The 15,777-nt window shown below is 42.3% G+C and overlaps 1 protein-coding gene across 2 annotated transcripts in view; it reads right to left on the minus strand.

The window, feature by feature from the left end:
• The window catches only part of FCHO2 (FCH and mu domain containing endocytic adaptor 2), a 242,751-nt gene that overhangs the window by 124,471 nt on the left and 102,503 nt on the right, over window positions 1-15,777 (minus strand). For both annotated transcript variants that reach the window (XM_074952749.1, XM_074952748.1), the window contains exon 8: window positions 4,413-4,509. In XM_074952749.1, coding sequence (XP_074808850.1) covers window positions 4,413-4,509 — 97 coding nt within the window. The remainder of the gene's footprint in view (window positions 1-4,412; window positions 4,510-15,777) is intronic.

Here is a 15,777-nt window from a genome sequence, read left to right on the forward strand (position 1 = left end):
AGAACAATTTTCCACAGTAATTTCCCCTCCTTGTCGGGGTAAGGGAGAGGGCAATAAGACAAGAGCAGACACATTAACATTTGACGACTGTTCTCAGATTCAGTCTGATTATGTTTCGTTGGTTTGCATTTCCTTTTAAAATATTTCAATTACACCTTGCACAGTACTTTTAATAAATGTAATAGTTTCTTCGACTAGTGTCTGGTCCCTCATTCCTACGGATGATGAATGTAAGGTATTTTCTCATTTGGGATTCGGCCCCATGATGCACAGCACGTGAAACGGAATCGCATAAATGTCTGGTGCCATCATACCACAAACGCTTTTCTGTCTGCCCCACACCCAAATCTCCCCCACCCAGGTTAAGAAATAGCTGAAGCCGCAAGGATACATGGGAGGGATGAGGAAAGTGCATTGTTATGTACTTACAGAAGGCACTGCTAGCTCTAAAAGCAGCAGAATTCACCACACAGACAATGAGTAAACAATCATCTTTATGGCTTGGTTCAGATGTAGGAAAATGAAATAATTCAAGTAACAATACAGGCATCTGCCACTACCTAGTGATTAAATGCCCCCTCCCCCCCCAAAAAACATTGACCTCTTTCAAACTTGAGATTGTATTCCATAACAGCCACCAAGTGGTTAGCATCGTTGACAATGCTAAAACGTTAAAAAAGAATAAGTGCACCCCCCTCTCCTAAAACCAAATGTAGATAAGGTCACAAAGACCGACTGAGTGCTCTCAGTAACTAAGGTATGCACATAAGTGTGACCATTTAAGACTAAAGAATTACATTACAACTTTGCTGCCACCCTCCCAACTCTAATGTGATAATCTGAGGGAGGTGCCCTGCTATAATTATGTGTAATGGGAGAATAGTCACATGAACGAAAAGCTAATGACTGTCTGCTATAGGGGAACAACACCCTCACAACAGTATGTTGCCCCACAAGTATGTGCCAATGTTCCCTCATATGCTTTTCCAGCAGCTGAACAGGGTGTGAAAGTATCCCTCAGCACAGGCAGCTGAGGTATCACCCTCTGCCTTCCTGCTGTGCCAAGAGATGCGAACACATAGCATCACTTCTCTTGCCTGCCGGGAACCAGGATGAGCAGGCACATGGGTGGGATCTAGCTGCCTGTACGAAGTTTGTAAACCAGACTTGTCCTGTGCCCACACAGGATGGAAGCACTCCCATTTACCTTCACAAACATTATGCAGTGCGCAGCAGGTGGGGATTATGTGAATGGCACTGGCCACACTGGGATCCAGACAGGTGCATAGGCAGCGCCAATGAGATCTCAGCCTACCAAATGTGCACTCCACAACCATTTTGCAGTTACTGAGGTTGTAACTGAATTCCCTTTTTCCAGAGTCGTTGATGTTGGGATATGGTTTCATAAGCACGTATGCAGGGTACCCCAAAATAACAGTTGGCACAGACACAACATCGAGAACCATGCAGTTTCTAGGAAACGAAGTCCCTTCCTTGCCCCTTCAAGTACAATCCCAATCTTCTCAGCATCTTGCTGTCACGAACCTTTCCAGTATTTCCCATGTTGGTATTCATGAATCTGCCTCTGGGGTCCACTAAGCCTTGCAGAACAAGAGAATACCACCTTTTGGTTCACAAACTTACTTGCCCCTTTTGGTGGGCAAAATACTGGGATCTGGGTGCCGTCAATGGCCCCAGCTCAGTTCAGAAATCCCATCCTCTTACAGCTAGCTATTATTTCCGGAACTTTGCTTACGGCAACCACCCATAGGTAGGACACAGCTTTAACTGCCTGCACATACACAACCCTGCCAGCAGACTTTCCAACTCCAAAGGGATTTGCAACTGACCTACAGCAGTCTGGCATTGCCAGTTTCCACAAAGCAATAGCCACCCACTTTTGTGGCAGTATGGCTTCCCTGAATGAGCATCTACCTGCTGCAATCAAAAACATATGCCCTGTAAAGAGGCTTGGCAGGATCTGATTTAAATCGATAGATGTTGGTAAACAGATTTCTGCTCACACTGAAGTTGACAAGAAAATATCCAGCAATAACAGTTATGCGAGTGTAGCCTTCTTCCCACAACTTTGTGCCTGTAGGGATTGCGTGTCACCATCTCTGTGGCAATGCAGAGAGCCCTCTGCAGCCCTGCTGTCACGGGAGTGAGGGAGCAGGGACCGGACAGCAGGGCTCCAGAGGGCTCCTTGCACAGCCAAAGGGCTGGGTGACACTGGATCACTGCAGGTCGAAGGTGCAGAGAGGGCTGCATTCCTGCTGGGGAAGAACAAAGATCTCCTGGCCAGGGCTGCGAGGAGAATGACAAGACCCTGGCCAAGCCTCTGCTCTGCCCCATCAGGACCACAGCCTTCTCCGCACATTGTGCCTGCAGGGATCCAACGTAATGGTTCCTGCTGTTAGGGCCCTGCTCACTCCCTCATCAGCCAGAAGTGCAGGGACTATCCCAGGCCAGGAAGTGTTCAGCAGTGGGGTGTCTTCCCCCATAGCCCGAGGTTCGTCTTTCTCCTTGCAGCCCTGGCTGGGGGTCTCTATTAAGCTAGGCCAGGACTGCAGCCTCCCCCAAACCTTGCACCCCAATGTCTTGAGCCTCTATACCATGCAGGGAGCCCCCGTAGCCCTGCTGTCAGTGCTGATTTAACCCTAATCCCAACCCGATCCCTGAGTGTAATAATTAAAATAGTTCAAAATTTAATAAAAATATTCTTTGAAATTGAAACCAAAACTGCCAAGCCTACCCATAAACGTTTCAGCACAGTCTATGTGGATTTACTGCCACTGGGTAGCTGGACATTTCCAAGGATACAACAGAACACATTTAGGCACGTGTTGTTTTTGCTGACAACCTTGACATTGTTTTGCCATTTCCATACCTCCCAATGTTTCAAGTGGCTAAAACAGAATGAAGCGCCACTCAGATTTGGTCCATCTGCTCCTCCATAGATGGAGACAGATGGGCCATATTTGATTAGCATTGGGGCCTGCTGCACAGGGTTGCAACTCCACTACATATTTGCCCTAAGGAAGGCTGTGTTGCTGGTGAAAGAGAAAATATATAAAGCATTATGTCATGGGGCAACGGGCCCTTAGAAGAGGAGTCAGGGCCTAGATTGCCCAAGAAGACCCTTGTGAAGACCCACTGTGGAGTAACGGGTCGCCCCAAGTGACTGTTTAATGGTCAATAGTAAAGGAGCACCTGCATTCTATAAAAAGGCTTCTTGAGCTCAGTCAGGGAGAATACTCCCAGGAGCAACGTTCCTCTGAGTTGAGGGGGCTTTTAGGAAGCATGGCAACCCCAGGGTGTGAGAGTTCCTGGTATGAAACAGAAGTATCCCAAGGGAAGGAGCTAAGAGGGCTCCAGAGAGATACAGACTACTCTCCAGGTGAAGGGAACAGGAATATCTTGAAAGGAAGGAACCTGAGATTGTTCTCCAGGTCAAGGGAACAGGAGCAGCTGAGCTCTAAGGGAAGAGAGCAGGAGCAATATAGAAGTCCTGGCTCCAGACAAGGAGCTTGACCTGGAGTGTCCCTTGGCTACCAGACCAAGAACTTAGTTGGACTGATCCCAAGATAGCGAATTTCCTGTGGATACAGGAACGAGGTCTTGCTTATGTTTATGTTCATCTTAGTTTCAATAAATGAGATCCTCTGAAAAGGGGGGCTTCTCTTAACACACAGAAGGTCTTTTTGGACTTATCTAAACCAGGGTAAGGAGATCTAAAGGAGGGCTCACCCATGATGCCACACCTGAATGGTAGGGAGCACAGAGGCAGAACCAGAGCAGCCACATGAGTACCGGAAAAAGTACTAAAATGTATAATTTTGGGAAAAAAAGTTTAGTTAATAAAGTTATACTCAACAATTATCACAGATAAATTAGTGTAAGTGTAAATTATCATATATCTAAAGTTTTAGGGCAAGTTGTAAATTATATTGACTTTGATAAATATATGATTGTGTTACTAAAGTGTAATGCAAAAGCACAAGGGGGAAGAGGTAAGAAAGTACAGAGAACCTTAAACTTTGAGATTAATTGACAATAGTTTTCAGTGATTAACCATTCAAGACTAAAATTTAATTAATATAAGATTTTGTTCTCTCCCTCTTTCTGTGCAAACATAGCGACAGTCAAACCCCCTCTGACAACATTTACATCAATAAAATATCCTACATATATAGCTGTCAATCAATATGTCCAGAAACTCAACTGTAGTAATAGTAATATGATACATTAATAAAAAATTACACATTACGGTATGAGAACTGAAGACTATAAACACATTACAAACATACTGTACATTATGCAAAATCATTGACCTGTATTAGATGTGCAAACTTGCCAAATAAATTCTAAAATTTATATTTCCAATTCTTCTTGCATTTATAATCTCTTACCAGGTCTCTCCTTGCCAGTGCCTTTTGACTCTGCAAATTTTTGTATCAAACTTTCAACTGTAGTATTTGCCATGTTATTAATAAATTCTTCATGAACCTTTAAGAAAATAAATGAAAAAGGTAAAAAACAATATTTGGAGAAACTGATTAGTTTAAACAGTTGATTTTCCTATAGTTAGTGTTCAAAACATTGTCTTCCAGAGTAAATTCTTAAAAGGCTGAAGAACATGACCAGACATCTTAGCAATGAAACTACTTTGTTCCTGTAACCCTAGGCATGTGCCAAGGAGGATTCACAGGAGGGACAAAGCAGAGAATGACTGTTAGTGAAAATGGATCTAGGATTTTCCTCCATTTCTTCTTTCTAAACTTATTTTATTATAAATAAATAATGAGAAGAGATTATACGTAGCAACAATTATGATAGATGGTCTCATCCATAAATTAGAAAGACAAGCATTCTGGGGCAGCAACAGTGAGCGAGAGTGTAAATATGGAACGTACAATCATAGCTTCCACCTACCTGGCTAAAAGCAGTGCTCAGAAAAAGCCTCTCCAACCCAGCAACATGGATAGGTGTTTTAAAAATAAAAATGTTTAAATAATAAACAGCAGCAGAACAATCTAATAGGCACAGTTTTTTTTTAATTGCTAAGGATTAGACATTCCCATTCTGAACTATAAATAAAGTTAAATTTCAATGCATTAACAAATTATAGGAAAGAATAAAGTTTATTGTTTACACATAATTATGTTGACCTGAGAGTAGAATCTGTAGGAAAAACCACTGACTCCAAAGCTTGCTTCAATATTTTTAACAAGAGCCCTATAACTCTTAAAAAAGCATAATACAGTATAATGCTTTAAAGCTTTTTAAGGTCCAGACAGGGACTTCTACAGTTTTGCCTAAAATAAGTGAGTGTAATATCCCAATTACATGTGAAACAAATATAGACTTGAAGTCTGGGGAAGAAAGCTTTCTGGTAAACACTGACAATTCCTTTAATTTTTTCAAAGACAAGATAATATTTTGTTTCCTGGTATACACACTTGAACATTATGAAAAATTTGACCTTGATTATCCAAATATAATGGGGGACAATGAATAACTTAAATTTATTGAGATTTCAGAAATCTCTAAAATTTAGAAAATTTCAGTTTACTGAGGGAATTTTTTCCCCCATATAATGAGTAGAAAGCAGAGAACATGACCCTGTTTCAGATAACAAGGAGCTTCAGATAATAAAGACGGAACTGAATTAAGAAAATAAAGTACTATTTAACAAGATAAAAATTAAAACTATTTTAATAAAAACGTAGCAATGTTTCATAACTCCTTCAAATCTCTGATACACTCAAACTCGGCATACTGCAGAGGCAATGGGCGGCATCTGGTGGAAAAAAGCAGGAGTTGCTTGTTTCTGTTATGAGTCCCCCATATACGGCATATCGCCACTAGCACAATCGCTTGCCCACCAGGCTGCATAAAGAGTGTATAAAACATGAAAACAGCATACAAATCAACTAAATTGGCACAAAACCAAAATATTTTTCTTAGAAAGAACTATCAAATAAATCTAATGTAATCAAGCATATGCCTGGTCCACTGGTAATATGTGGTGGCAGAGAGGAGAAAGAACCACAACGATAAAAAAAACAATGACTTACCCTATGCACACAAGAACAAATTTTTATTTATTTATTTATCCCGGCTTGTGCTCCCATGAGAGGGCATAAAGGGCGCAACAGCCATGGACCACACACAGTTTCCTTGCAATTCAAAGCTGTAGTAGCTAAGGACTACGAAAAGTGAGGTTGGCAGGCAGGTCATGGGATTCACACTGATGCCATGAAGAACCACAGTTTCTGCAGTGTAAGCAAGCATTCTCTCTTCTTTGAGAATGTGTCTGTAGGTGAATGACAAGCAGTATCTCAGAATGGAGGGGATGAGGAGTTTCAGCTGCATCAGTTGAGCAGTGATTCAAGTACTGCTCTCCCAAAATAGCCAGTATGCCCCAAGCCACGGTGCTTGACAAAAATTAGTGGGTTAGTCCACATTATAATCATACAAGTCGCAGCTATTGGCACATTCCTGAAGCAGTCAGAGGATGTTACTTTTGCTCTTGTGGAGTAAACCTTGATGTTCAGTGGAAGAGGTACTCTAGTCAGCTAGTAACACAGCAAGATGCATTGTGTTATTCACTTCGATATTCTTTGTGAAATGATGGCTTGACGTTTAGAATGCCCAGCTATATCTGTCAACAACTGGAGCAGCAGCCTGAATGGTTTGGTTCGGTCAGTATAACAAAAGGAATATCCTCGGAACAGCTGGTGTGAACAATTTGGTTTCTCCTGTTGCCAAGTGTGGCTTTGGGAAGACTACAGTTCTACGTGAAAATCTGAGACCACCTTAGGAATTAACTTTGAGTGAGGTCTGAAGACTACCTTGTCTCTATGGAATGTCTCATAAAGGGTTCAGCCATGAGCACCTGAAAGCTCACTCATCCTCCAGCCTGAAGTATGGCCATCAGGAGGACCAACTTTAGAGTGACGTGGTATAAGGAATATTCAGTGAGAGATTCAAACAGGCTCCAGGAGCTGCAGGAAGACCAAACTGAGATCCCAGACAGGAGCAGGTTCTTCAACTGGTCAGTAAGTATGCAACAGCCCTTTGAGAAACTTTGAGACAGTGAGATAAGAGAAGCATAAACACAAGGCAGACCTTAATAAAGCTGAACAGGCCAGCCTGTTTCAAACGTAGCAAACAGTCAAGGATCTGAACTGGGGTACAGACTGTGTTAGGCCACCCATACTGAGAATCAATTCTATTTAGAGGATTAAGTCCTTCTGGTAGATGTTTTCCTGCTCTGAATTAGGCTTTCCAGAACCTGGAGGAAGCAGTCTAGCCGTAATTCTTAACTAGCCAATATTCATGCTGTCTAGTGCAGTGATTCCATGTCTGAAGCGTGTACCTGGCCACGGTGCCGTGAGATCAGGTCCAGGTGAACTGGAAGCTGGATCAGAGGCTGAACTGATATCTGTATTGGGGTTTGTCAGCCAAAACTAACTTGGCCAGTATGAAACTATGAGAATGATCATGGTGAAAGAGGCTTTGTCTCTGTGTTTTGGAGGCTGCCCTGCAATCAGGGGAAATCAAAGGAAAATCAGACAAACTTCTGTTTCACTGCAGGACTGAGGTATCTGATAACGATCTTGGATTCAGATCTCCTCTGGAGTTGCCCTTGGTGGCAAACAAGTCGATCATGGGGAATCCCCAATGACAGAATATCAGTCTTATTGGACTGGTGCAAGGACCATTGGTGACTGGTCACTGATTGCCTGTTCAGGAAATCCAGTAGGCTGGTTCTGACTACTGGGAGGGGAAGGGCCATCAGGGTCATGTCGTTCTAATGGCACCAAGTGCGGAATTTGATAGCTTCTAGGCACAGCATTGAGGAGCAGGCATTCCCTTGTTTGTTTACATAATGCATATCTTTAACAGACAACACAAAGCTTTCACTATAGAGTTTAAGAGGGCAGGCACAAACATGATAAAGATCAGTCTGATGGCTTGTAGCTGCATATCATCCAGGAGATGTCCATAATGAATATCTTTGTTGGGATGGGGACTGAAAAGGGTACTCACATTTGTGGGATCCAACCACCTGCCTGCCCTCTGAAACTACATATTGCAAATCTTCACAGGCAACACAAGTCAGTTCTGAAGTGACACAATGAGACATTGACACTTTCCTGTGTAACTAATGTCTCATTGGGGAACAGCATAGCTTTGGCTCAGGTTGGATGGTTCACAAATGAAGTCTGGCAAGCAGCATCACATACATGTGTGCCAGCATGTGGTAGAATACAGTGAGGCAAGTCCATAACATTATAGCTGGTTTTGATGTTAGATGAAGTATAAGTGCCTGCAACTGGAACCTGTCCTCAGGCACGTACACTATTTTTAAAATCTGGAATCTATCACAGCTCCTATGAACTCTATCGTTTGCAATGGGACAAGTGATATTTTATAGTTCACTAGGAGGCCCAACTGGATAAGCAGAGAGAGAGTGCACTCCAGGCTCTCTGCTTTGATAAGCCTTTGTTCAGCCAGTTGTCCAAGTACAGTAGACATGAATGCCTTAGTTTCACAGGTGGGCCTCTACCACTGCAAGACAGTTTGTGGAGATTCTTGATGTTGTAGACAGTCCAAATGGCAGTATCTTGTATTAGTAATGATTGGTCCCACTAGCAATCTCAGGTACATCCTGTGGACCGTATACACCATGTGAAAGTACGAGTCATGGAAATACAAGTCTTGCAAGTTGAGAGGCACAAACCAGTTCTGAGTCTGAAGAGATGAAATGATGGAGGCAAGTGTTATCACACTGAATCTGAGGCAGGGTATGTATTTGTTCGGTCTCTGCAGGTCAAGGATAGGAAAAAGAGCCCTTTCTTCTGCTGGAGTTATTATTTGTAAGACTTCCTTTAGTGGGTTGGTGTATAAACACCCAGTAACCTCAGGGTGGCCCTTCAAGAGTTTTGGTTTTTGTTATTTTTAAAAAGTGGAGTACTTTGTCTGTTTTCTTACTGAAGAGCTCCATCCCCTCGAACAGTAGGTCATGGATGGTGTCTAAGACTTCTCTTGGTATTTCAGATCCTAAAGCCAAGAGGCCAGCTGTGGCCATTGAGCTTGTGGCCAAGTCAGAGGCATCCAGGACTGCTTATAGGGTTTCTCCAGCAACTATGTGACCTCTTATTTTCCATCTAGTGTCCTGTGGTACTTTTGCGAGGAAGAAAGTTATCCTTTCCCATGTTTGCCAAATATAATTTCCTGACAACACCTGATTGTTCAACGTATGATGTTGCAGTGAGGTGGACAAGTGGACTCTGTGCCTGAACTAGCCTAGCTTTTTGTGGTCTTTATCTTTGGACATTCCTTTAATCAATTTCAGCGTCTCCTGCACTGTTGCAGCTGACAATGATCCTGGGTTTGGGTGAGAGCAGAAGTGTTTGAAGCTTTTCCAGGGCACTTTATAACATTTCTTCACCACTTTGGAAATAGGTTGGGTGGTGGTTTGGCAGTGCCCCTTTGCCTGGCTTTAGTATGTCCTCATTAATGGGGAGAGCAACTGTGGCTGAAACTTACGTGATCAAAAATGTCAAAGAGTTTATGTGATTTCTCTTGTATCACTGTTTTGAGATCTAGTCTCCATGATGTAAGGCAAAAGATCCTGAAAGGCTTTCAAGTCACCAGCCATTGGGTAAGGGCCTCATATACAGGCCAACAAGACTGCCTAGTTCTGCAACAAGGACTATTCTTTCAAAGGAAACTGAGGGTGCTGTGATTTTTGCATTGCTCCCAGTTACTAGACACTGCCATCTGTCCTATGGGTTAATGGTCTGGGTAGTGATGTTGCCCAAGGAGCTCAATTGCTTCTTTCTGAACCCACAGGAAGGGAATCTACTGTGGGACACTTGAGATAAAGGTCCCCAATTGGGTCAGTATGGCCAGGGTGGCACAGAGTATGGATACTGGTCCTGTGCTGACTGGTCAGCTCAATGCAACTCATGTCTCTTCTGTGGTGGTGCCTTGCATGAGGAATCTCTGGTACAGACTCTCTCTCAGTGTCTACAGGCAAATCATCCTTGTTCAGCATTGGAGAGAAGACTCAGTTGACTGTGATGAAGAGTAACACTCTTTGAATAGCAGCTTTGGTACCTGGCATTACCCCCAGGATTTATGACTTCCCAGGAAGGGACCTCGACTGTTCCATGAGGGCACATCTTGATTCTGTAATCAGCACTGGGTGTCTTTGCTGGTGTCTGTGCCAATGTCACTGCTGGTTTACCTATACTACTCCCTTAAAGGAGGACAGACACCTTGCCCTTAGAAGGAGCGATGTCTATTCTTGTCTTCTTGGGGTGGTGTCTGAAGCCATGTCTGACTCTGCCTGGCCCTGCCTTTCAGTCTTGCTCTGGTGTTGGGGCGCTGGTGTCAGTTCTCATGCCAGAGGCATTGGTGCTCAGGCCCAGTGCCAAATCTGTCAGTACTTGTGCTGAAGGGGTTGACAGAGCTAGGGTAGCAGTGGCCAGTGCCAAAGGCCCCCCATGCTAAGTTGTTTAGAGTCAATTTCTATGGTGTTATTTTCCCCTGTCCTCCTGTCACTATCAGGGTGCAGTGTCTGTTCACAAGGGTACTCGCTGAGGATGACCTTTCAATTCTTTGTAGGTGGTTATCTCCTTTGGGTCTGAGATGACATGCACTGAATACTTGAATGGGTATAGTTTCAGCTGTAAGTGCCTTGACTTGCAAATCCTCAACAAGAAGGATTTCAATACCAAACACTGATCAGGGATGTGGGTCTTCCCCAGAGACAATAGGAACTAGTTATGCCCACTGACCAGGGAAATTAGAGGGATGAGATGAGACAGAGTTTAAACCCTGAGGGTTTAGAGTTTATCATGGTAGTTGCTGTGGGGCACTTTGTCTCACAGTATAAAGAGATGTATAGGGATGGGGGTGGTAATCTGTGTTTAATTTGGACATTCAAAAAAGAAAAATAAAGAAATTAAAGAACATAAGGCATAAGGACCATGAAGAGAGTTTCACCACCAAAACAGCATAGGAAGTGAGCTTGAAACACAAAAGTAGCAGTAAGACACTTGCCAGGTTCCATTTCACTGCCACAAGAGGTAAGAGGGAACAGAGGGAAGGTTGCAGCCATTTCGCCCTTTTTGCCCTTGCACAAGAGCACAAGGTGGTACAGGGCATGTGCACAACCCCGACAGACATTGCTATTAAAAAAAATCCAATCTGGTGCATGCGAGGCGCATGTGCACATACAATGAGATACACACAGACATACTCAAAGAACAAAAAAACAAAAACAAAACTTATTTATACATATGAAATACCAGAAAAGTTGGGGGTACATCTGAGGTCTGAAAACTCTACTTAACCTGTAGTACTTTTAAAAATTACCTAGCTAAAAATCCTACTTAGAGATCGGATAAAATATTTATTATATGTATTGTGGTAGGCTCCAATCAGACACAAAGCCCCACTACTTTCCATGCCATAAACACATATAGCAAGGAACATTCTCTACCACACAAAGCATCAGCATGTCTCATTTGTTCTCTATTTACCTTGTCCCCCACCCCAAGGCTCCAAGACAAAACAGACACATAGCCACAGCATTTTAAAACACACACACACACACACACACACACACACACACGCTAAAAGCATATTAAGTTTGCAAAGTCAAGCACTCAAAATATAAAAAAGTCCAGAATTAAAGTTGCTTCTGCAACTTTCATTCAGGATCCTTATGTGTACGTTTTATGATTCCGTCTTTAAAAAAAAAAAAAAAAAGTGGTCCTGTAATTAAACAGGACCCCTGCCTCATTCAGTGCACAAAATAGACGGTGCTCGCTAAATGAGCAGCTGCACAACATTTTGTTTTATCCTCACTGTCTGTGAGCGGCCCCATGTCTTATTAACTGCACACTATTAAAACCCTGCTCTAAATACATAATTATTAATTTTCTCATGGGCTTTGTTATGGTACTCATTTAAATGCTTCACTAAACATTAACTGATTAATTTTCACAACACTCCTGTGAGGATCTACTGTTATGCCCATTTTACAGATGGGGAACTGAGGATCAAAGATTAAGGTAAAAAGAGTCCACTAATTTTGGGTTGCCAAATGGAGATGTTAAGTACTCTGAAGAATCAGGGGATAGTCATTATATAACACAGTGCCCACTAACTTCAGTTGCAGCGGTGAGTGCTTAGCAGTTCTGCAAATGAGACTGCTGCATCTTAAAATTGGCATCCTGAAAATGAGGAATATACAGTTAGTTGGCTGAATAAAAATAGGTGACTAAAAAAAAAAATTGAATTGGATTTTTATGTAAATAAAAATATATTTTTTAAAAACAAATCTATTTAAAAATAAACTTAAAATTATGACAATCTATGTTAAGTCTTAAATTTACTATAATCTATTAAAATCTTTAAAAAATATGTTTTTTTAAATTGAAATTAATTTCAAAAGCTTGCTGCCAAATTTTAAAGATAGTCACTGAACTGGTGGAAGTCACCTAAAATCAGGGTTGGCTGAAGTTAAAACAGCTTTTGACAGCAGTAGCCTCTTCTGCAGGAGCAGAGAGAATATTTTCTTCATTTCAATTTATTCAACTACTTCAGTTCGATGATTAGTTTGTTCAAAGTCAAGAAACCAACTGAGAGCTGAAAAGGCAGGAAAGTTTTTTCCTCTTCCAATCTATGAATAAAAATGAAGTGAGAGAAGATGAGATCTACTAGTTCTAAAATCCTGAAGGGCATGGTGGCCAGGACCAATTAGTTCTTTTCACTAACTGCAGATAATATTTTCTTTGTTTAGTAATTCAATAAACGCAAAATGTTTTGATGAATTTTGATAAAATTTGTTTCCTTACATATCCAGCACATTTAAAGTAGCTTCATTTAACTAAAGAAAATTTAACTATTTTTGTAGTGAATGAGGCTGAGAACTTCAGAAAGGAAAGATGCTGTCATGGTTAATGCAGCTGAATGTCATAACTCTCTGACACCACATTCTAGAGGCCATTACCCTCTGATCCCACTGAGAGTTACCAAAAGAAACTACACCATCTGCTCAAGAAACTTCCTGAAGAAGCACAGGAACAACTCTACACAGACACACCCCTAGAGCCCCGTCTATGGGTATTCTATCTGCTACTCAAGATACATAAACCTGGGCATCCTGGACACCCCATCATCTCAGGCATTGGCACCCTGAGAGCAGGATTGTCTGGCTATTTGGATTCTCTCTTCAGGCCTTACACTCCCAGCTATCTTCGAGACACCACTGACTTCCTGAGGAAACTACAATCCATTGGTGATCTTCCAGAAAACACTATCCTAGCCACTATGGATGTAGACGCTCTCTACACCAACATTTCACACAAAGATGGACTACAGGCCGTCAGGAACAGTATCCCTGACAATGTCAGGGCAAACCTGGTGCCTGAACTTTGTCCTCACTCACAACTATTTCAGATTTGGGGACAATTTATACCTTCAAGTCAGCGGGATTGCTATGGGTACCCGCATGGCCCCACAGTATGACAACATTTTAATAACTGACTTAGAACAATGCTTCCTCAGCTCTCGTCCCTTAGCGCCCCTACTCTACTTGTGCTACACTGATGACATCTTCATCATCTGGACCCATGGGAAGGAGGCCCTTGAGGAATTCCACCAGGATTTCAACGATTTCCACCCCACCATCAACCTGGCCTGGACCAGTCCACACATGAGATCCGCTTCCTGGACACTACTATGCAAATAAGTGATGGTCACGTAAACACAACCCTATACCAGAAACCTACTGACCGCTACACTTACCTACATGCCTCCAGCTTTTATCCAGACCACACCACACAATCCACTGTCTACAGCCAAGCTGTAAGATACAACCGCATTTGCTCCAATCCCTCAGACAGAGACAAACACCTACAGGATCTCTATCAAGTGTTCTTAAAACTACAATACCCACCCCGGGAAGTGAAGAAACAGATAGAGCCAGAAAGGTACCCAGAAGTCACCTACTACAGGACAGGCCCAACAAAGAAAGTAACAGAATGCTACTAGCCATCACCTACAGCCCACAACTAAAACCTCTCCAGCGCATCATCAAGGTTCTACAACCTATCCTGAAGGATGATCCCTTACTCTCACAGACCTTGAGAGCCAGGCCAGTCCTCATTTACAGACAACCCCCCAACTTGAAGCAAATACTCACCAGCAACTACACACCACACAACAAAAACACTAACCCATGAACCAATCCCTGCAACAAACCCCATTGCCAGCTCTGTCTGCATATCTATTCAAGGGACACCATCATCGGACCTAACCACATTGCCACACCATCACGGGCTCGTTCGCCTGCACATCTACCAATGTGATATATGCCATCATGTACCAGCAATGCCCCTCTGTCATGTACATTGGCCAAACCGGACAGTCTCTACGCAAAAGAATAAATGGACAAATCACACGAAGAATTGTAACATTCAAAAACCAGTAGGAGAGCACTTCAGTCTCCCTGGACACTCAACAACAGATTTAAAAGTGGCAATTCTTCAACAAAAAAAACTGCAAAAACAGACTCCAACAAGAAACTGCAGAACTGGAATTAATTTTCAAACTGGACACCTTCAAATTAGGCCTGAATAAAGACAGGGAGTGAACTGGTCACTACAAAAAGTAATTTCCCTTTGCTGATACTCACAACTTCTTGTCAACAGTTGGAAATGGGCCACCTTGATTGCATTGGCCTCGTTAGCACTACAAAAGTAATTTTTCCTCCCCTGGTATTCACCCCTTCTTGTCAACTGTTGAGAACAGGCCACTTCCACCTTAATTGAATTGGCTCGTTAGCACTGACCCCCCCCACTTGGTAAGGCAACTCCCATCTTTTCATGTGCTAGAATATATACTCTGCTTACTGTATTTTTCACTCCATGCATCTGATGAAGTGTGTTTTAACCCACGAAAGCTTATGCCCAAATAAATTTGTTAGTCTCTAAGGTGCCACAAGGACTCCTCGTTGTTTTTACCTGAATAACTGGATTCTAACCCTGCCAATGCCACAGAGTTCCTATGCGATGCCAGGTAAGTCACAAAACAAAAAGATTCCACAAGTGGCCACTATGTGCTCCTTATTTTCTGGGTACCCAACCTGAAGCACCCGGGGTCTGATTACATGCTGAATATTCACAAATGCAACTGATGGGAACTCTGCTCAGAACATATAAACTGCTATAAAATGCTAAAATTCAGGCCATAGGCTGAACTCGGCACCTAAAATTAGTGAAAATTTGACAATTGTGACTTTGAGTCTATGTTCTTCATCTGTAAAGTGGTGATTCTCTCATAGGGTTGTAGTAAAGATAAATTCATTAATGTTTGTAAAATACTACAATGAGAGCATCACAGAAAAGTCCACGAAGAAATTAATAATTCTGTATTCAGTGCAGGGTTTGGACAGTGTTAAGTAAATAATGCACTGGGCCACACACTGGCTACTCACTCAGTGAGCAGCATCCATCCTGTGCACCAACTGAGGCCGGGGTTCTATACAAAAAATAGCATAAGTTTGTGTAATTAAACATGATCATATTGCACAAGAGAGCTGAATTAAGGTTGTATAAGCAACTTAATTCTTGCATTTCCTAACTTTTGAGTGCTTGATTTGGCAACTTTAATATTCTTTTAACAGTTTTTTAAAATGTAGTATTTATAGACACTAGATATCTATTACATACCTATTTACATTATATG

Source organism: Natator depressus, chromosome 5 (assembly GCF_965152275.1).
Source record: "Natator depressus isolate rNatDep1 chromosome 5, rNatDep2.hap1, whole genome shotgun sequence".
NCBI classification, from domain to species: Eukaryota; Metazoa; Chordata; order Testudines; family Cheloniidae; genus Natator; species Natator depressus.